The 24,029-nt window shown below is 33.9% G+C and overlaps 1 protein-coding gene across 3 annotated transcripts; it reads left to right on the top strand.

Annotated features, from left to right (window-relative positions):
• The first annotated feature begins 4,475 nt into the window (after positions 1-4,475).
• LOC149185883 (ETHYLENE INSENSITIVE 3-like 1 protein) lies at positions 4,476-23,340 on the top strand. Of its 3 annotated transcripts, XM_089410824.1 has the most exons (4): positions 4,476-4,717; positions 20,059-20,152; positions 20,266-22,550; positions 22,841-23,340. In XM_089410824.1, exon 3 carries the CDS (start codon positions 20,585-20,587, stop codon positions 22,520-22,522), a length of 1,938 nt encoding a protein of 645 aa, XP_089266950.1. In that variant the 5' UTR covers positions 4,476-4,717; positions 20,059-20,152; positions 20,266-20,584; the 3' UTR covers positions 22,523-22,550; positions 22,841-23,340. The 3 variants fall into 3 exon arrangements, with proteins under 3 accessions (XP_089266950.1, XP_089266949.1, XP_089266951.1); XM_089410823.1 differs by having other exon boundaries at positions 20,266-22,850; XM_089410825.1 differs by lacking the exon at positions 20,059-20,152 and having other exon boundaries at positions 20,266-22,850.
• The last annotated feature ends 689 nt before the right edge of the window (positions 23,341-24,029 follow it).

Raw genomic sequence — 24,029 nt, forward strand, 5'->3', positions numbered from 1 at the left:
ATTTATTTAACTTTTAATCGCCTACACGACAAAACTTACTAGAAAATATGAGCCGTCAAGGAAAAGGCACGATTTTACCGTGTTTCTTCGTAACGTACAGTTTAAGAGTGCTCGTGAGTTTTCATTGAATTTGTTTTGTTTCCATGAGTCTTGTTTAAATAAAATAATATCCCCTTTAAAGGTGGTTTTTTTTTAAATGCAATTGAGATTTTTTTTCCGGAAAGAATTAATAACTTCAGGTGTCAAGATTACACTAAATATAATTATTTTATAAATATCACAATATTCAAATGAAAAAATTAGTAATTTAGTTGGTTAATATTATACTAAATATAATTATTTTTTAAATGTCACAATATGCAAATTATAACGTCTTAAAGACTTCAACTTACTGGGAACAAATTATTGACCAAAACCACGGGCTAGAAACAAATTATTGACCAAACCACTCTACCTCAAATCTTGTATAATTTATTTAATTTTTATTTATTTATATTATTTAATTTATAAAATAGAATATGTTTATATTTTTTAATTTATTTTTACAATATATTATTTTGTAATTATAATTTTTATGATTATTTTTTATTGTAATTTGTTAATTTATAATTAAAATGTTGATTTTGAAATCAATAAATATTGAATTTAAAATAAATTTAACACATTTAAATGTTTAATTATAATATTATTATATTCAATATTAAAATTTGAAATTTAGTTTTAATTGTTAAAAAAAATGATATTTTAATCATTTTATTTATTTATATTTATGATGATGATTAATATTCATTAAGATTGAGATGGTCTATCTGACATTAAGAAAGAAGTGGTTAATTGGGATTATTTAAAATTTTATTTTTTGTGATAAAAAAAAAGGAAAGAAGCTTTGTGAGGTCACTGTAGTAGTGTAGTAGTTTTGCTCATTGAACAAGTCGAGGAGGATGGTGGTGGGGAGAATGTTTTGGAAATGAGAGTTGATGCGAGTAAGGGCCGGACAATCTAAGAGAAAGTGCTTTTCATCTTGGACTCTCTTAGTATCGCAAATGAGGCCAGAAAGTGCTTTTCATCTTCCACTCTCTTGGGAATAGACCAAGTTTGGTTTCACTCCAGAGATCATGAAAATTAGTTCTAATCCTTGCAATATTCATTTTCTTCTTATCAAACATGGGGTTGATAAGGTCCTTATAAACTTTCTTTTCCCCTCTAACTCCTTATCACTCCACAACTTATCCTTAAATTTGGTCGATAAGCTCCTTATAATATCTTAACTTTCTTTTCCCCTCTAACTCCTTATCACTCCACAACTTATCCTTAAATTTGGAAGTAATGACGTTTTTAATATTATCCTTATTCCCCAAGATGATCTCCTCCTTTATCTCCCAATGATCTAACCAGAACTTGCATCCTTATGCCACCCTCACTTGAGTGGAAGGTGGTTTTGACTAGAGTTAGAAGCAATTTTTGGGAGTCTCTTGGCTTCCATGTTGTACAACTTCTTCTTGTACATCAAATACCTAAAACATAGTTCAATGGGGAAAGGCTAGCCTCAATTAAGAGAATAAGATAAGAAATATTACCAGTATATAAATTAATTAATAATTAATTAATTTTAAATTTATCAAATTCATAAGTACAAAGTAATATTAAATTGAAGAAATTATTTTTTTAATAGAAATTGAAGATTATATATTATACCAAAAAGAATGTACTATGTATTGTGGTCGCTTGTCTATCATTATAAACCATGAGCAATTTCTAGTAATTCAACAATCTTTGGAGGTAGGAAATATAAATTTTACAAAAAATTATAATAAAAAATAAATTTTGAAATATTTTAAAATAAATTGAAGAGATTTCATTCTTCATGACATACATTCCTTAAATGTTTTAATTAGTGTTGCAAAGGAAGAGCCTCCTTTTATTGTTCCTTGTCCCATACATCCAAGGATGCCATCTTTGGTGCAATGAGACATTGGAAAGAGAGTTTAGGGTGAATTCAAATTTTCAAACAAGAGAAGTTTCAAATCTCTTGGTATAATAAGACATCGGAAAGAAAATTTAGAATGAATTCAAATTTCCAAACGAAAGAAATTTCCAATCTTTTAAGTACACATTTACTAAATTAGTTGAACTAAAACTACCATAATAATTTAGTTTATCATATTTGGAAAATTGTGTTCCACTACTGATAGAAAAATCTTTCAACTTATTTTAAAAGTTCCCACCATCCCCACACATTTTAAAAAATAACATTTAATTTAATAAAAATTTCAAATAATTTAAATTTTAACTTTATTTAAATTAATCATATATATTAAACATAGATCTTTAAAAATGTATTCTTCTTCTTTAAATTGTAAATTATAAAAAGCGTCACCTCACCGCATCAAACACACTTTGTTTTATCCCATTTCATTCCATTTCAACGTAAAAATAAAAATCCAACTAAATATTTTAAAATTTAATATAATTTTTCTGTATATTCAAATGTTTTGTCAATCCAGTTTTATAAAAAAATTTAATTATAAAAAGTAAGCATTCTCAAATAGTTATAATTTTGTAGACTTAAAAATTAAAAAAAATTCTATAGGATGACAAATATTTTGAAAATTAGTTCATATAAGATGGATATTTTAAAGAAAATGTTTTTCATGGTCAATTTTCTTAAGATGTCACAAGTAATAGACTATTTCATCTTCTGATTTTTTGGAAATTAATCAACTCATGAGAGTTAATTCTCATCTTAGCAATGTTCATTTTCTTTTTAATACTAGTTAAAGAAAAAAGATGATTTTTGTTTTTACTTTTCTTTTTCCCTCTAACTCTTTATCACTTCACAATTCTCCTTAAATTAGGAAGTAAAAATATTTTTAGTATTAACTGAATTTTGCAGGGTGATCTATTTTATTCCCCAATGGTCCACTCAAGATTGGGCATTCTTATGCCATCATCACTTGAGCCGAAAGTGTGGCTAGAGATACAAGCAATTTTAGGAAACCTCTTGGCATCCATGTTATATAACTTCTTCTTATAGACAAAACATACAATGTTTTTAATGGGAGAAAAGCTTGCTTCAAAGCTCTCTAGATACACTGCAAACCCAAACCTCACATCCATATAAAATAATAAGAATGATGAGAATATTAAATTTTTTTTCATAATCGTATATCAAAAAATTTATAACCATTTCAAATTCATAATAAACCTATATAAATATAAATTTATAATTTTTTTTTTTTAAATCATAAACTATATAATAAGAATTAGTTTATCTAGTAATATCTTAATAAATGTACATGAGAATGCATCTCTTATCACTTTTATACATCTTTATTATACATTTTTTATGGAGGTGGAGGAAGGAATTGCCAAGATGGCCAAAAGTGGTCGGAATTGAAGATTAAATCATGTTTTGATGGTGAAAATGGATTCAACGCCATCAAAAACCTCTAAGACACCCAAAATATTTAAGATTAACAGCTATAACTAGATTTAGAAAAATCCTGCCTAATTTTATCAAAATATAACCAAAATTTCCATAATTTTTTATTTATAAATAAGTAATTAATATTCATGTTCATATAACAATTTTTTTAACTTATAAAATTACTTTAAATAATGCCACGCTCTGTTCCATTTATAACCAAATATACCTCAATAAAGACACAATTTGTTCTATTTATAACCATATGTACCAATGTAGGAAAAAAATAAATCTAAATCTTAAAATTTAAAAATATTAAAAATAAATAATAATATTCAAATTAAATATAAATTTTTAACCTTATTAATATTTAAATTAAAAAGCAAAATAAAATTAATATCCGATAAAAATTTATGATTTACGGAAATATATAAATATATAAATATATTTATATATATAAATTTAAAATTTACAAATATATTTAAAATAAATAAAAAACATAAATATAGATTTTAATATCAATAATAATCAAATTTAAAAATAATATGAATATTTCGTTATTAATTTTATATAGATCCTCGTGGACGCTAATTAACTTTAACGATAGAGGTTTTTTAAAATTTTATAAAGATAATCTATATTTAAAATATTAAAATTTCAAATGTAAATCTAATTTTTTATATAAAATAAAATATTAAAATAAATAAATAAATATATTATTCTTCCCAAAATTTATATATTTAATATTCATCATCTTTTATTATAATGAATAAATATTTAAAATTGCGTTAATTTAAAGTGATCAGACAAAATACCCGTGATGTCTCATTATATGTGTGACCTGAAAAAATGGAAAAATAGGAAAGCGCCACGTTGTAGTTGCCACGATGGTCTGTAATTAATATAATCGCTAAACGTTAAATGCCAGCACCGGCGGATTAGGGCCACTGACATTCACACATTCTTACCGTCGGATTGGGGAACAGGAAGATACATCCGACGGCTCTAGCATTGAACCATTATCATTAGTCAGGGATGACTATAATTTATTTCTATTTGTCTCGGGCCAATTTTCCACAAAGTGAAAACCGGATGACCGGATGACGTGCTCTTGTTCCAGAGCAGGGAATTGATCAGCGAAACGCTGGTAGGGGGTTCTTGACAGAGAGGAGAAGAGGAGATCGTAGGTTCTAGCCGGCGAAATCCTAAAGAATAGGAGAAGAGGAGGTCGCAGGTTCAAAGCCGGAGAAATCCCAAAGGAAGTAATCGAAGTCGCTAGATTGCAGGAACCAGGTAATTTTTCCATTTTCTTTATCCCTTTCCAGTTAGCATTGCTGCATCGGTATCCAAAACGGCATATATTTAGTCATTTTGCGAGCAATTTTTGTTTTTGGGTGGCAAAGCCCTCTTTGTAAGTGTTTTCCTGCCTTATGCTTCGCATTTACATGGCTTTTCCAGAGCTAACATACCCAGATTTGCTTCAGTAAGCCTTTTGAGGCCCTGGTCATTTGTCAGCAGAAAAAAAGGACTTCTACGGTTTTGGGCTGTCTTTTTACACTGACTTCGTCATCATCTGTTCGGGTTTTCCGTATCTTTTCTGAACAGTGTGCTTTTTGTGTCTTTTTTCCTCAATTTTCGCTGCTTGCGGGTACTTGTATTTCCAGTTAGGCTGAATTTGAATACTTCTGAGAGATTTGGGAATTTAAAGTTTATCGTTTTCTGATTTCTACTTTTAGCGTGGTGAGGAGTATACTCGAGGTCACGTATGCTTTTAATTGTGTTGCAGATGCAGTCAGTTTGTGTTTTCTGTGAGTATGAAGAAATTGTTTGTTTGATTATGTCCAGGTTGAAAATTTTTACCGAGTGAGATATGATTTTATGATGTATATAGCTGAATATTTGGTCCGTCAGAATATAACGCAAAATACCTATTCTGGGTAATTGATTTTATTAGGACTGGACGAAACTATGGATTTTAGAAGTAACAGATGTCATAGAACTCAAGAGATACTGCATAATATTATGAGATCCTTTTAAGAACAGCTTTGATAGTTTCGTATGGGCTTGTAATTGTGTATATATGTTTTTGCAGTGTTATTGAACAACCTTTAGGTAGAACCAATCATCCTACCTTTCAAACGATGGTAGAATCCAAAGCCATTTTGATATGTTGTATTATCTACGGTCTCGGTCATATTTGTTTAAATACTTCGTTTTCAAAAGGTATCTCCTTCCTCTATCTGCATGTGTTTTATGTGTTGATCATGTTGTTTTTAATCATTTCCCTGGTAATTTGAATTACCTGCTGTCATGTTATAATTTGTTGAATCTCTATTTTCGATAGTTCTTGTAATCAAACTCTCATTAATTTCGTGTTTTCTTACCTTTGTTGAGTATCTCCCCTTTAAAAAAGTGTCATGAATTGAATTGGCATAAATTATTATACCTTTGCCCCATATTTCCTTTGCTTGATCTGTGGAATGCCCACAATACTGCATGATGTTGTTGATGTTTAGAATTTCCATATTTTTCAAGAAATTGCTTGTTTTTAGTGAGGGTACTGATGGACCATGTGCTCAAGGATAGTTTGTTCCCTTTATGTGGCATTGAACAGGAAATCATAGATCATTGTTTTTGATATTTAGAAATTCCATATTTTTCAATAAATTGCTTGTTTTTAGTGAGGGCACTGCTGGACCATGTTCTCAAGGATAGTTTGTTCCCTTTTTGTGGCATTGAACCATAAATCGTAGATCATTTTAAGTGATTTTATTCACAGGATGTGTTTCCATGTGATTAAAAACTTACTTCTTCTGACAAATCATAATACGTGTCAAGAGGTACTTAGTTACTTCCTTGAGCAAAATTGTTTTTGTTGCTCTAACTGACCCTTTTCATAAGATGCAGTGAGCATATTTAGAAGATATATATGAACACATTTTTGGCCCTTTTCTAACGCAATCTTTTCAGATTCTGTGTAAAATCAGTTTATTAACAAAATTATCGTTGTGATGATCATCTCAAAACCAGAAGTCATCAGCAATGACTGTTCTGTAAAGTCATTCGAGTCACAGATTTATCTTTGTGATGATCATCTCAAAACCACAAGTCACATTATCAAGAATGCCACATCATTTTTGCATTGATGGTATTCATGCTGATTTATTTAATATTTTGTTAGGTTTGTTATTATGGCTGAAATGGATTTCAATTTCTTAGGAAATGGGTTTCATAAAAGGGGCTTGAGTTTTACAGGTTTAGTGGATCCCTCAAATTTTTTGTTTTTCCATAATTGTCATCTCACCCAGTGAATTGTTGAGATTATTAGTGTAAATGTATATGTGTTCACAATTTACTATTGTCATAACTTGTGATAATGATTAAGGTCATATTCTTATTGTTTTATTGTATTACTAGGTATGGTTAAGGTCAATGTAGTCAAACTTGATATGTAGACTAAATAACCCTCTGGTGTGTGTGCCCTTGTTTTGTGGGCCCATAACCCCCTCTTGAAGGGATACCTCACTTGAGTTTTGTATAACTACACAACAAAGCTTTTATTTGTGTCATCTCATCTTGTGATCTTAATTTCTCTTATAAAGTGTTTTAACCTCATGGGCACCTATATGTTTGGCATTTCTTTTTTTTTTTGTACTTGTGCATTTGTTGTGCAACACACTTGTACTTGGTCATATTTATCTCTCGTTCTCTGCTCTAGTGCACTTGTGATTAAGTTAGTTCAAAATTTGGGTTTATTTTGGTTCCATTTGACTTCCAAGTTCCTACTATTACTTGTGAATCTCAACATGGTACCAGAGTAGGTGAACTTTGCTTTCTCAATATTCTTGGTTGATCTAAAGACTATTGTGTATAGGTATTGTATCTTAGAGCTAGAATTTGGGTTTATTTTGGTTCCATTCATTTTCCTACTTTAATTTGTGAATCTCAACATGGTATTAGAGTAGGTGTGAACCTTACCCTCTTAGTATATTTGGTTGATTTGAAAATTGTTGGGTATAGGTATCATATCTTGCAATGCAGAAGTAGGGTTTTATAGGATCATTATTTTCTAAGGGTCTTTTTGGGGATTCTAGAAGCCTCATATATCACACTTTTGTGTGTTTTGTAGTCTTGTTTATGCTCATGTGCATTTTGAGGACTAAAGTTGAACTCTAGAGTATCAAGGGTATATTTGTTGGTTATAGAGAAACATCCAAGGCCTTTTGGATCTCCACTCTAGCAAAATAGAAGATAGTGTTAAACAAAGGTGTTAAGGTTGATGAGGTTTTGCATGATACTTTGAGTCTTAGAAGCCTTTTGTAGAGGCTAAGGAGAGTGAATAGGTTGCTATTCCAAGGGCTGATTAGAAGGAAGAAGAAAAAATAGATTTTGAACGATAGGGTTTCGATGAAGGAACAAAGGCCTCCTTACCATCTAGTTCAATGAGGATGTCAAGATGGCTAATCCCTAGTTTGTAGGAGGCAGAAGGCCAATTGGGATCAGCAAAATCTTATTTCGAGTGAGTCGTTTCCCTAAGAAGTTTCCTACTTATGTTGCATTGATGTGATCTCTCATTGATATAGAGCTTTCTAGCTTTGTGGAGGCAAATGCAAACAAGTGTGGTAGGACGCCATGACTGAGGACTAGGAGTATAACTTTATTAGGAAGAATGACATTTGGGAGATTGTGTTGAGACTAGTGGGGAAATTAGGATAGATCCCAAGGGGTTGTACAAGATCAAGCATGTGGCTAATGGGAGCATAAAGATGTATAAGGCTAAAGTCATGGCGAAAGGATTATCTTGAAAAGGAGGTGTGTGGACTATGTTAACACTATTGCTCTAGTTGCAAGGTATACTTTTATCAAAGTCATTATGTTTATTTCATCGGTTTTTGGTTGGCCTTTATGGTAGGATGTCAAAATTTATTTTCTAAATTCTCTAATTGAAGCATACATTGATTAGAAAGAGGGAGTAGAGTATATTGAGACATTTGCTCCAATAGTCAGACATATTTCTATTAGAATCATTATTTATATTGCATTGTTGCTTGGTTGGCCTATATATAAGATGGATATAACAATGTTTTTCTAATAATTGAGTATAACTTCATTGTGAAGAATGATGTCTAGGAGATTGTGTTGAGATTGGTGGGGAACTAGATTCCTAGGGTTTATACAAGATGAAGCATGTGACTAATGGGAGCGTAGAGAAGTACAAGGCTAGAGGATTATTTTAGAAATAGGGAGTCAACTATGCTAAGACTCTTACTCCAACTGCAAGGTATACTTCTATTGGAGTCATTATGTCTATTGCAACCATTTTCGATTGGCCTTTATACTAAATGGGTGTAAACATTTTTTTATCCCATTGTATTATTAAGGAGGAAGTGTACATTAGTTTGAAAGAGGGAGACAACTATGTGGAAACTTTTCCTCCAGTTGTTAGATATACTATCATAGTATTATACCTGCTTGCCTATATTGTAATTGGTTGCTAGTCAAACTTATTTGACTTCAATTAGTTTTTAAATTTTTGAAATGAATCTATAAAGTTTACTAAAGTTTTTATAAAATTTAAATATTAAATTGAATATTTTGAAAATTAAAAATAATTTTTAAATTTTTGAAATTTAAATTCCTATCTTTATTTGGTTGATGTACAAGAAGTGGCTACGGTTTAAATAGAATTGTCATAAATACAAGTATTTGATTAAAAAAAAAATAAAAAATTACCATCACCAAGTGTCCTAACAATTAATTAACACTGACACTAGTTAATCAATGAACACTAACATTGCAATAGTTTATTCGATTTCACAGATTGAGGTTGGGATGTGATTGGGTGTTTGAACGTTTTGCTTATGTATCCCAACCACATGAAGAGAACACAAATGTTTAGTCAACCCACCCAAATCAATAGGGCGGTGCATGTATATCTCTATATAAATGACACACCCTATGCACATCTTGACAAAGAAAACACCTTTGACTCTCAGAGCTAGATCATCGATATCCAAGTTGCACAAAATGCCGAAACGTTTCGAAGTTTTCGAAACAAGTACGTTTAGAAACGTCACCTCCCAAAAATGGAAACGTCAACCGAAATGTCATATATATATATTTATATATATATATATTTCTATATATATATATATATATTTCTATATATATAAGTGAACAACAAATTATCTTGCAAGAAAAAAGGGAACAAGACCCGTAAATGACAATTTAGAAGGAAAACAAAGTCTATATTAATTCTCATCAATGATTACATGATGGCCAAGTTTCGATCAAGTTTCGGGTACGGGTACGGCCTGAAACGTCGGGTTCCTAGAAGTTTCGTGCAACATAGTTCGATATATATTTGTTGCTATGTCCATACATGGGCCATATGTTAGGTCCCTATACTACTAGTGTAACCCCTTATTGATATTAGTACAACCCCCTTATTATATTGTTGTGCCCATGTAGTCCCCATATTGTTATTATTGTGCCCCATATAAGCCCACTATTGTTATTATTGTGCCCTTACATTATTATTGTTATGTCGGCTTTGATTATATTATGACCCCTTAGACTCCTATATATAGGAGGTCTTGTTATTTGTATCATCCATGAATTGTTCATTTGTGTAATGTAAAGGAGGTTGCCCCCTCAAAGAGGCTGAATTCTAAGGCATTGATCTATCTTTTTGTGAGCTAGTTTCCTAACATTTGGTATCAGAGCTTTGGATTCTAGGGTTTCGTTGCTCTAAACAGGCCATTGTGGCATTTCCGCTATAACTTTTTTTTTATGCGACGTTTCAGAAGCTCAAAAAAACCCATTTGCGCTGAAATCGTTCTGAACTTCAGGTTCGAATTTTAGAGCTTTTCTCTCTTTATTTTTGGAGATATGATTTGAGGAAGTTAGGGTTTTTGCAGACCCTCGAATTTTATTCTAAACAAGTGACCTTGGGAAAATAGTCACAACTTTCTCTCTGAACAATAAATTGAAATTTCGTAAGAAGTTATAGAAAGAGGAAGGATCCGAAGGTTGAAACAGTGACATGTGGCATGTCATACAAGTTTGCTCTACTGAAACATTTATAATCAGGTCATCTTAGGAGATTGGGCATAACTCTTTCTTGGAGAATCAAATTCTGATCAGAATTGCGGGGTTAGAAAGAGGACTTAGAGGGCTACTGTAGGACGCAATTTCAGAACTTGGAGATCTTAAATTACCGAGTTACAGTGGTTTCAATATCAAGCTCCCAAAATTGAGAAAAGGCGATATGAGGAAGTTTGATGGCAAGGATTTGGTAAATTGGATATTACAGATGGAGCAATATTTTGATCTACATGAGGTTCAACTGTTACAAAAGGTACATATTGCATTTTTATATTCAGAACCAAATCAATTTTTATGGTATAAAGGGCTTTGTTCTAGTAAAGCACTTGTCACTTGGTCAATTTTCACGGAAGAAATGATAGCACATTATGAGGATATGAAGAGTAACACCTTCTTTAGCAATTGATAAATCTCGAACAAAAGGGTTCAATGGCAGAGCACATTGAGGACTTTCAAAAATTGAATATAAGGGTAAATGATATTCCAGAGAAGCAAAGGATTGATGTCTTCGTAGGGACTTTAAAAGATAACATTCAACATGAGGTTCATCTTTGGGAACTTGATTCATTGGAGAACGCATTCAGGTTGGCAAGAAAAATTGGAAGTGAAATTATGGAAACAAGGAATCCCACCACTCATGACTATAATTATGGAAGTGTTTTTTCTACTAGCCTTCCACAACCTACAAGGTTTACACGATTGGAAGAAAAAAGAGAAAAGGGGCTTTGTTACAATTGTGATAGCAAATACACTAAAGGTCATAAGTGTGCTGAGACCAAATTATTTTACATAGATTATGAAGAGGAGGAAGAAAAAGTTCAAGAAGTGAAAGATCACATCGAGAAAGAAGAAATGAATCTGACCATATCTTGTAATGCATTGGCCGGAATCCCACCACTCATGACTATAATTATGGAAGTGTTTTTTCTACTAGCCTTCCACAACCTACAAGGTTTACACGACAACAATTGGAAGAAAAAAGAGAAAAGGGGCTTTGTTACAATTGTGATAGCAAATACACTAAAGGTCATAAGTGTGCTGAGAAAAAATTATTTTACATAGATTATGAAGAGGAGGAAGAAAAAGTTCAAGAAGTGAAAGATCACATCGAGAAAGAAGAAATGAATCTGACCATATCTTGTAATGCATTGGCCGGAATTACCACTCCTCAAACTATCAAGATAGAAGGACATATCAAGAAGTGAAAGATCACATCGAGCATCAAGAAATGAATCCGACCATATCTTGTAATGCATTCAAGGAAATTACCACTCCTCAAACTCTCAAGATAGAAGGACATAGCAAAAAGAAAAATATTCAAGCAGTGAAAGATCACATCAAGCATCAACAACAAGTTCTCCAACTTTTAAAGGACAATGCCACTTTGGTGCAGAATCGAATGAAACAACAGGCATATCAACATCACAGTGAAAGAAGTTTTGATGTAGGCGATTGGGTATTTTTACAGCCACATCTCAAGCAAGCAATTTGTGAGAAGGAAATGTTGGCAATATTACATGCACTTGAGAAATGGCGACCTTACCTAATGGGAAGACATTTCAAGGTAAAAATGGATCATGATAGTCTTAAATACCTTTTAGAACAAAGATTATTTTTAGAAGAACATAAAAAATGGGTCACAAATATGTTGGGTTATGACTTTGAAATCATCTACAAAAAAGGGAAGCAAAATGTTGTTGCAGATGCACTCTCGAGAAAGGATGAGGATGTGGAAGCATTGTATTGTGCTATTTCTGTTATCTAATAAGATTGGATACACGAAGCAAGGGATGAATGGAAAAGGGACTAAGAAGTGTGGCCACTCATTCAAAAGTTGTAGAAGATCCCAATTCAAACAATATTGCCAGAACTTTACGAGGAAGGAAAAATCATATTGGAACCTGGAGCATTCATAGAAAGAAGAACTCGACAGCGACGAAATCGATCAATTTCAGAGTATTTCATCAAGTGGAAGAACTTACCCGTTGAAGATTCCACATGGGAGGACAAGAATTTTGTACAGAAGCGTCAAGAACTACTCAAGCGTTGAGGACAACACTTTTTGAAGGAGAGGGGCATGTTAGGTCCCTATACTACTAGTGTAACCCCTTATTGTTATTAGTACAACCCCTTATTATATTGTTGTGCCCATGTAGTCCCCATATTGTTATTATTGTGCCCTTACATTATTATTGTTATGTCAGCTCTGATTATATTATGACCCCTTAGACTCCTATATATAGAAATGAGGCCTTGTCATTTGTATCATCCAAGAATTGTTCATTTGTGTAATGTAAAGGAGGTTGCCCCCCTCGAAGAGGCTAAATTCTAAGGCGTTGATCTATCTTGATTCTTTTCTATCTTTTTGTGAGCTAGTTTCATAACACCATACAGACTGGGATGGATGGGATTCGAACCCACACTTGTTGCTAATCTTATAAAATAACTAGGCTAACCTATTTATTGTAAAATCCCTTGGTAAGAGGTTCATTGTAGGATCAAATATCTATCCCAAATTCCATTGCATTACGATGTAGAAGTTACAACGTCGATTATTCATTGGTATGCACGAGTGAGATTATTTCTTTGATATCACGCCCGCACATGACAACCAATGGATTTGGGCATTTCTAGTGTGACTCCACTCTTGGAAGTTTATACATCCCCCCAGGATCATGCAACCAGACTCCTTGTTGGATCCAAAGGACACCGATAATGAGCCAACACCATTGCCACCCTCCTTGTCTTTGACTATCAAACTCAAGCATTCTTGACATCATCGACCTTCAGTCTTGGATTTATTCACTTAGTCTTCTACATCATCAGGGCCTTTGATCGAGTTATATACATGTTTATGAGGCTGTCCTATTGTTGTATTTCTTCTTTACTTCATTTACCCTAGATTTAGCGTTGGCATTTTCTAGGAGTTGTGTTTGCAGTTTGCACTCCCACATTTACTTGTATTGGATATACCCTTTAGTCCCATTTTCCTACTTTTGTGGTCATTCATTTGACATTAATAAAATTATCTAATCTTACTGTGTTCGGGCTAAAGGAGGTTTAACCATTCCGTGTGCTTTTGGCCCTTGGGTGATGTTGGTGTCAAATGTTTCATCCATATCTACATTTCTATTTCCGGGTAGATGTCGGTGTTAAACGAGGTTGCCCTATCTAGGTGAGCAAGGGTATGTTTTATCTTTTATTCTTTTTGATTGGTAGGTATATGAGTTATAGAAGTTGGTTATCGTCAACTTATGGTTAAAAGTCAAGTTTATTAACCTTGTGTAATAATAACATAATATACATAATCTGTTTTTTAAAAATAAAGATTTCTCAGCTAACTCCTCCTTTTCAATAAAAAAGGATGATTCAACCAATTCACTATCATTAGAGGATACTTAAATATTTATTTATGCAGGGGCCACCACCTTCATTCGAATAAAACATTTGTCTTTAGCTGTGAGTTTCTTTCAATATTTAAATAAAATGAAATGCTTGGCTTTTTTTATCCATGATGTCCATAAAATTCGACTAACATAAGATACATAACACTAGTAAAAGCTCACATGGGTTCCATGCCTTGTGGGTTTTTTGCCTTGTAAAATGAGTAGGGGAAGTCAATGACTTTGCATTGGATACTTACATCAGATAAGAATTATATTTGGAAGGAAGTTTATAGAGTATTGATTAAATTTATTTTAATTTGAAATTTATTAAATATTAAAGATATAAATTTTTAGATTTTTAAAATTAAAGTGAATTTATAATTATATATAAATAAGTTTGTTGTCAATTTGGTTTATCTTGGGTGGTTGGGTAGAATGGTTGTTATTCCCTCCACCGGGGTTCAATTCCTTGTGGGTGACACGATGATGAGAAATATTGTTGTAATGGCTATGTGCCTATGAATATTGTTGTATTCTCTTTCACTCTCGCTTTCAGATTGAGAGAGAGGATGATTTCCCCTGAAAAAATTGCAATTGCAATTTCTTTTTCAATATTTAAGTATATATAATTCAAAATTCAAATTATATATTATGAAAATTAAAATAATTAATTGTTATTATTATTTTTATGTTAAAATATTGGTTATCAAATTAATGTTAACTATAAACCTTTTATATTTTATAATAAATTGTAGAATATAATATCAATCAAAGTATTGACATTAACATTTCCAATCATATTAATATTAAAATAAATTAAAGAAGTGGCAGGTGTAAGAGGGATTATTCTTGACTTTGAAAAACAATTGTTTTTATTATGTTTGGAGGTTTGGTGTCTCTTTTAACAATTAAACTGAGGTATATGCACATTTTTAAGACTTGAATCTAGTCAAAAGTCATTGCAATATGAGATTCATAATAGTAGGGGCTCCAAAATAGTCATTAGGTACATGATCTTGGGATCAAATCTGTTACATTCTCGATTAGCATTTGCGGTTAAGAGAATTAGACTTGACAAAGAATCAAAACTACTACAACCTAATCACTAACCGGTTAACTCCCTTATTCCTTGAGAAACAGGTCCGAAGCAGATTTGCTACCAATTAGGTGATATTAGATAGCTTTGACTTGAAAATATAAAAAACACGTCTTCTAGTTTGGTTACACTTTGGAGTGTTATGGATAGGACTAATATGCCACATCTTTAATTCACCAATTTATTTATTTTAAAAACATCAATTTACACTTATAACATTGTCAATAGTTACTAATACCTAAATTTATTCAGTTTTTCTTCAATTTTTAAATACTGAACAACCACTCTTACTATTATTTTTCTTTTAAACCATGTATAGGTAATACATTATTACAAGTTTTAAATGTCTTATAATTATTCTAACTTTTCACTTTGAATTGCTTACAACTATTACATCAAAATATTTCTAATAGGCAAATATAAGCGGCTTTGTTGCTAATTTCATTTGTTTCTATTGCATTAGTGTTTGGTTGGCCTTTACACTAGATGGATGTAACACTGCTTTTTGAATGTCCTAATTGAGGAGGAAGTGTATATTAATCAGCCATGGGGTTTTGAGGTACATGGGTGAGATAACCATGCGTACAGTTTGAAGATGGCCCTTTATGGGTTGAAGTAATTACCATGTGCATGGTACTCAACGATTATGAGCACTTGTTGACTTTGGGCTTCACCAAGATTGTCGTAGGCCTTTATTATTTATATGACAAATATGATCTCTTTAACTTGGTTCTCTATGTAAATGATTTGATTCTTAGAAGTAATTAGAAGTTCATTGCATGGTGTAAGAAGTTGTCCAACAAATTTGATATCATATGAAGGACATCAACCTTATTACGTGTTACATTTTGGGCCTCAAGGTTTGGAAGGGTTTGAGGTCGTCCTTGGGCAAGGGAAGTACACAGTGGAGATTCTGGAGTGATTTAATATTTTGAAAATTGCAAACCCATGGCCACTCCTATGGGTGCCAAATCTGACATTACTTGTTGATTTAGATTTAGATATGTTGGATTCTTCCTTGCACAGGTAGTTGATTGGTTCTCTGATGTATTTTGTCAATATCGGGGTTGATATATGTTTTGTAGTGAACATTTTGAGCAGATTGATTAGTTCCATGTTGTATCTTCTAAATATCAAGCTCAATATATGTTTGCAATGAATACTTTGAGTAAGTTCATGGCTGAACCTCAGCAGATTCATTGGATTGCTACCAGGCATGTGCTTAGATACTTGAAGTGTAAAGAATTCATCATGGCATGACTCATGAGGTGTGAGGGAGATGTTAAGTTGTTGTTGTCTGGTTTCATTGATTCTCATTTGGCAGGAGACATTAGTGCTAGGAAGAGCACTTTCGGTTTTTGTTTCTATTTTGGCACATGAATGATTTCCAAGTTCAATAAGAAGCTAGTGATAGTTGCACGTAGTTCAATAGAGGTAGAGTGCATGGTAGCATTAGTGGTTTGTTGTGAGACTATATAACTTTACAAGTTGATTGGTGAGATGCTGGAGTTCATTGTTGTCTTTTGTGACAATTAGAATTGCGTTAGGCTATCAGAGAATCTAGTATTTCATGATTATTCCAAACACGTTGACATTTATCATCATTTAATGCAACAATTGTTCCTGAGTATGCTCCTTCAGATTCGTAAGTGGTAGATATTTTGACAAAGTGCCTGGTTAATGGGAATTTGAGATGTTGGGGGAGAAACTTGGTTTGGTGGAGAACACCTTCCTTGCAAAGAGGGAGTGCTAGATTTTGCCTATTTCTTCAAGTTGTTTTCCTTTCTACAGTGTGCTATTCACTTCTATATCATATCATTTACATTTTTATACAACCTTAACTCCAAATGCATCGATGAAGATTGTTTATGCTAGATAACATCTTCTACAAAAATCCTATGTAAATTGTGACACCATTTAGCTAAAAGCAGCCTGCATGTGGTTACATATAATTTATACATGTATATAGTATATACTACAACCATAACCCCAATGATGTTGACGAAGGTTGCTTATAATAGATAACATCTCTTTCTACAAAATCCTTATGTAAATCAGGACACTATTTAACTAAATGGCAGCCTGCATGTGGTTACATGAATTCTTATGCCATGCCTGAACAAGTAGTTGTCGTCAGCCTTGCATGAAATGCCGGGCATTACTTACCCTTCCATATACTTGATTTTCTTAAAGATTATATTTGTTTTGTCTCACTGATGCAGTTTGGTGAGGTGTCAGGTTTCCAGGTCTAAAGGAATTTGAAGGTTATTGTGGAAGGGTTATTTATATTCCAATCCTCTTTCGTCATTTAATGTGCAATCAAGTTGCACATCGCATCGAAATATCTGCATATTTGAGAAGCATCAGTTAGATTTTTGCATCAAGACATACACTTTTAAAGATCTGAAGTAAAAATTGTTTGGAGTCTTTCTCACAGTTGTGTTCGATGCCTGACTTATGTGAAACTGAACGAACATATATATATATATCAACTAACATATAAAATTATGTGTGCATGTGTATGTCAACTAATATATAAAATTGGAATAATAATGTCTTTTATTGGATGCAATATATATATTTATATTTTTGTAAATTATATATCTAAGCTCTATAATAATAAAGATAAAGTATCCCATTAATATCCACTTAACACAAGTCCAACTTTTGTTAAGTCCCTTTGTTGATGAAGCAAAGCCAACTTTGGGAGGTCAAACACCTTTTCTCGCACATGCACATAAGGGCTGATACCTGCTGGTGTTTGAACCTGGGTTGTTTTCATGTTTCCCTCCCATTCCTCACACTAAACCACATCCCTTTGCAAGTATTAGGATGATATTAACTTGTATTAATCTGCTTTTCTTATATAGTATAAATCTATCTCAGCTGGCACATGTATGCTAAAGAACATCAATAACTGAAGCATATATTGGCAAGCATGAGTTTACTACGTAACACCATCATGACAAGCACCATTGCAATAGAACTTCAACAAGAGTGGGGCAATGATCCACATGCATGGGAGGTGATGGGCAGACCAAATTCCACAATTAACTTTTATGTTTTGATAGTGCTGACAGAATTGAATATGTAACAAGTCTCCGACTGCCAAACCTTGCGAAATTAAAATAAATGGCAAACATGAATGGTAATATAACAAAAAAAATGATTCACCTCTTGTCTTGGAAGGATCGTGTGATTTAGAGCATGCACAGAGAGCTTGGACTTGCTGTTGGCAATGATTTTCTGTATCTTTTTGAAGAGAGGTTTGCACAGAGTAATGGATGCCAAAATCCTGGAAACAACAGTAAGTATAGACAGTTGAGGGTGGACGGGGTAAAAGATAAAATAGAATACCTTGCATTGCACTGGATTTTGTGCATCCTCTTCCTGCACTTCATCACAGCTGATCTCTACTCCTGCAGGAAAACTGCATCCTGTGCATCAGATCTTCACAATGTTTAAATAAGTTTCTTGCATAGGGTTGTGCATTGCAAAGCTCTACAAAGTCAGGAAGTCAGGAATCAATGTTTTCTGTGTGTAGTATATGGTGCAAAGCATCAAGAGAAATGACTATCATAGAGAGGATCCACAAAAAGCTAATCCCTGGAGGTTACTCACAATTGCAAACTGGACTTCTGAAAGGCCATTTCCTTGATTATACAAGCAACAAGGAAAATATACAGCAGTTGTGGGAGAAGAGGAGGGCTTGCTAGCGTACGCAGATTGGCAGGGTGTGTGCTACAAGGCGTACAAGCAAAGCATTTGTATTACTAGAGTTTCATGGGATAATGCCAGTGATAGTCAATGCAAAGAATGTCTGGAATCACTTTGGTTGTAAATTCATGTTACTTAAAAGCCTACGCAGATTGGCAGGGTGTGTGCTACAAGGCGTACAAGCAAAACATTTGTATTACTAGACGTTGATGGGATAATGCCAGTGATAGTCAATGCAAAGAATGTCTGGAATCTCTTTGGTTGTAAATTCATGTTACTTAAGTGAATATGAACAGGTCTACTAGAAAAAACAAGGCTGTTCTCCTGCTTCCCTGGGTTGTAGATTAAGCTGAACATGCTCCTTGGGTGCAGCAGCTAATGGTTCCAAGTTCAAGTCATTCATCAGCTTTGCAAATTTGTGAAATTAATTGCCTTTGAGGATAGAAGATGGATCTTTGAATTGGTAATTGCACGAGATCTAGCAACAGAGTGAACACAGATTCTGATAGGCACCAAACTTTGAGTTTAGGTTTGACAAGACAACTCAAATACCAAATCAGTATCATATAATTTGGATGAACCTTCCCCAAAGTTTCAACTTCAATCCACAATTCTATAGCATGGTTTTTTAGGCTCCCTGGATCATGAAGATTAATGATAATACAGCACAGCATTTCAATGGTCAATGCTACCAAGCCACTTTTAAGCTTTTATTACATCCCTTAACAGGGTTGATTTATATTTAACATTGATGTCTTGCTTTTTTTTCTTTTCAAAATTTTATTTATGATTTAAGCAATGTTTCAATCAATTTTGGTGCTCACTGGAATAACTAATTTCACAAAATGGTTTTAGAATAAATATGTTTGTGACCTGTAGGGACTTGTTTCTATTTTGCAACATATCAAAATTCAAGATGTCAGCATGAGCATGCAGAACAACATAAATTAAGACACACATGGGGGAAGAGACTAATTACACTGTATTTAGGGGTCTGCATTCATCAATGTGACCAAATATTTGGGGATTTCTTGTGAGATATTTCATGTTCTGTTATGTACTGTTGGTTCTCTATGTCAGTGATTCCTGAAAATTTTCCTGTGGTGAGTCTTTGTTTTCTAGCACAATCCTTCCAGACTACTCAATCTTTGTCTCATACTAATGGTTGATTTCTGCAGTTGTACTGAATTCCTACAAAGTAACATTAACAACTATTTCAGTGGGTTGTGTTTTCTGTTAATTATTTGAAGATATTGACTAAATGTTGTTAGAGAATAAGATGGAGTATTGTAGTGGTTTTGAATGTCTTTTTATGTTTGTGAATTAAGAGTGCCAGATTTGGATGCTGGACCATTGCACAATTGGATGTGGAAAAAACCCTGTAATTTTTGAGAAATTCTTCTCCTGTCCAACAGATGCAAAGTATGTAACTTCTGTACCTGGAATTATTATTTTTCACTGGAAAATTGAATTAAAAAAGCAACAATGTTGTTTCTGAATACTTTCTGATTAAACTTCTTGTTGGCCATTGACAGAAATGCTGCAAGAGTGGTTTGAGTCTTGACTGCTTTAGATTTGCCACACACTGCCATGAATATGCCAAAGTGCTGTATCTTTTTAGTTGGATGTTTCCATTTACGAAGGTGGTGCTAATTTCTGTGGCATTCCCTGCATGAAACTAAGGCAGAGGCTAATGTTTTATTCATCACTAATTGTGATGGAACAGGGACTCCCTGCTAGAAGATAAATATTAGCAGGATCAATACTGGAAGGAGATTTTCACACTTCGGTTTTTCCTTGGTTTTCCTCCAATCAGTTGTAAAAATTTGGCACAGCCAATCTAGGGTAGAAGTCATGGGGATATATGATGAGATTGGTTATCCAGGAAATTTGGATCTGCTTTCTGTTCCTCTTGAAGGAGATTCAATGTGTGAAAATGAGGGTGAGGTTATGCATGATGATGGACTTAGTGAGGATGACATTGATGTGGATGAGCTTGAGAAGCAGATGTGGAAGGATCGCATCCGGCTTAGGCGCATTAAGGAGCAACGGAAGGGAAAATATCACAGCGACACAGCAAAACAGAGACAGTCACAAGAACAAGCCCGAAGGAAAAAGATGTCCCGGGCACAGGATGGTATACTGAAGTACATGCTGAAAATGATGGAAGTTTGCAAAGCACAAGGTTTTGTATATGGTATCATTCCTGAAAAAGGGAAGCCTGTAAGTGGAGCCTCCGACAATCTTAGAGCATGGTGGAAGGAGAAGGTCAGATTTGATAGGAATGGCCCTGCTGCAATCACCAAATATCAAGCAGAACATGCAACACCTGGAGCAAATGAGAGTAACATGGTTGTGGCTCCTACCCCTCATACTCTTCAGGAACTTCAGGACACCACTTTGGGTTCGCTTCTTTCTGCCCTTATGCAGCACTGTGATCCGCCTCAGCGGAGATATCCTTTAGAAAAGGGCATTTCTCCTCCTTGGTGGCCAACTACTCATGAGGATTGGTGGCCACAGTTAGGCTTGCCAAAAGGACAAGGGCCTCCGCCTTATAAAAAGCCTCATGATCTGAAAAAGGCTTGGAAGGTGGGGGTTCTCACTGCTGTTATCAAGCACATGTCACCTGATATAGCCAAAATTCGCAAGCTTGTTAGGCAGTCAAAGTGCTTGCAGGATAAGATGACAGCTAAAGAAAGTGCAACTTGGCTAGCAGTTGTTAACCAAGAGGAAGCATTGGCTCGCCAGAAAAACCCTAATGCTTGTCCACCGACCAATGCTTCGTTGACTACACATGCTGGGTCTCTGACATTCAGCAGCGGCAGCGAGTATGATGTTGAAGGCTTTGAAGATGATCCGAACTCTATTTATACAAATAATGATGTGCAGGATTGCAAACCACAAGACTTGGATCTCTTAAATTCTGAGGTACAGGAATGCAAACCACAAGAATTTGACCATTTCAATGTAGGTATTTCAAATGAGGGAGTTTCAGCTCTTCAGGTAGGAGATAATGTAGATTTTATCAGAAAAAGAAAGTTACCACAGGAATCTCCATTGGAAGATCAAAAGGTCTATACATGTCCACATGAGCAGTGCCCATATCATGAGCGCCAACTTGGATTTTCAGATCAGAGTTTAAGAAATGCCCATCAGTCTACTTGTGCGTATAGGACAGATTTGCAAGGCATGGGATATCAGAGACCAGAACCTCAGGAGAGTAAATCCTTGTTTTGTTTATCTACGGGGCAGCCTAACCAGCTACAAGTTCAAGGAAAGGTGAGTATTTTTCCATCTGAGAAGGAAGGACAGACGACATCCAATGGTAATGTGAATCTTAATCCTCTTGGCACTACAAGTTCAGCAATTCCAACTGGTAATCAGCAGCCTATCAGTGAATTACTTGCTTTATATGATGGGTTGCATCAGAATAAGACAGCAACACTAGGGAACCTTAAGATGATGAATGGTCACAATCAGCTTGAAGTGAACATGCACCCTGCTTCACAGGGTGGGGAAGTTTTCAAAATTACGCCTGATGATAACTTCTTTGGGCAAGGAGTTATTGCTGGAAACAATGGTAACGATTTTGGTTCGAACATGCAGCTGGTAATGAGAGAGGGCTTAAGCCTTGATCAAAGCAGGGTCTATGATCAACCCTTTATACATCATTGCCAGGAAATGAATGGAGACATGAAATTTGTCTCCACATATAACAATATTCCAATTGACTATGCAGTCCCAGAGACGGTTTCTAAGTATGATAATTCAATATGGTATTTTGGAGCATGACAAGAGTTATTATGAATATCTCATCATGGTACTTCTGAAACTCTGTTCTACAAGGACATCTAGTTCTATTATAGTTCCTGAATCATATTATTATAGGACCACTCTTACAAACATCTACCTGGAGTCATTTTTATTAGATAGAAACCTATAGATGGCAATCGTCATCTGTATGGGCACTTTCATGTAGAGAAATGACAATTCAAGAAGATGATGATCCGTCATCTGTATGATTTGTGCATGATGATTTAGGCTTTTGCTGTGTATTTGGTTCGGAACTTGTGAAAGAATCCTTAATTTATTATGTGTGTTACTGTGTAGTTGGTCGCAAGTTTGTCTTCTATAATCAGAGAATATAGACACTGGAGGTGAATCAAATGGAAATGTGCTTGATCGTACATGGAGGTGAATCAAAGGGAAACGTGTGTGATCGTTTATTTCTTCTCTGTGCATGAATTTATTTCATTATGATATGACACTTGATTATCTGAATTGATGCGGTTTGCTGAATCTACTTCTTTTGGAAAGCAGCCAAAGAAAACCCAAAAAGTTTCTCTTCTTTTGGGCTGTGCAGGCTAAGGGAGATTTAATTCAGGCTCAATTGTCGAGTCCCTAATCCCTTTAATGAACAGGTTTATTGGAGGGCCCTTAAGTCCCGATACTCTTCTACAACTTATATGAAGAAAACTAGTATAATTGCTATGTCGGTAAAATTTATAATTGTTTGTACCTGTGTCACTAGAAACGTATTCGAATTATAATACAGGGAATGGACCTTGTACATTCATAAAGTTTCTTAATGGAGATGTTAAATTTTATAATCGACTAGTCTGGCTGCTTTCCCCGTGTGTTCAACAATGGGGGCTTTACTGTAATGTCTTTTAAATTTATTGATGCTCTCTACTTGTAATTAACATTGGTTGATTTACTTCATTTTCTTTAAGAAATGAGAAAGCTTTTAGTACTTTTTAGTAGTTGTTTCTATTTTGTCTCCCTATATATTCTTCCCATCATTCAGAGACAATGAATTTACAGTCTGCTCTTTGTTGGAAGGCTATTTGTTATTATATTTTGTTGAGATTATTTTTCAATCTTATGTTTTGTTCAGATTATTTTACAAGTTTACTCGCTTTCTGTTCCTTTCTAATTCTATACCAAAGACTGTTTAGTTCTCAAATTAGTTAACAGAGGTATGGGTTTCAAACTTGTTATTGCCCATGACCTTGTATAGAGCTCAAATAGATTTTGCTTGAAAGCTCCCTTAACTATACCAATCTTCAATTAGAAGCTAGATGGTTATCCTTTTCAAGTAGTGTTGCAATCTAATCTAAATGATATTAACAGATAGATTGGGGCATTAATTGTACCCTTCTAAAAGCAGGTTGGTAGTGCAAAACAAGCTTCAGTGCAGTCTAATCACTATATTGTTATGGTAGAATTTGTAATACTGCCGAGACTGTAAGAATTGCTATGGTATTAAGTGATCAAGAGCTTGTCTGAAAAGTTCTAG

This window comes from Pinus tabuliformis, chromosome 3_1 (assembly GCF_031772625.1).
Source record: "Pinus tabuliformis cultivar Carrire ecotype Pingquan chromosome 3_1, CPIR1, whole genome shotgun sequence".
In the NCBI taxonomy this organism is placed as follows: Eukaryota; Viridiplantae; Streptophyta; class Pinopsida; order Pinales; family Pinaceae; genus Pinus; species Pinus tabuliformis.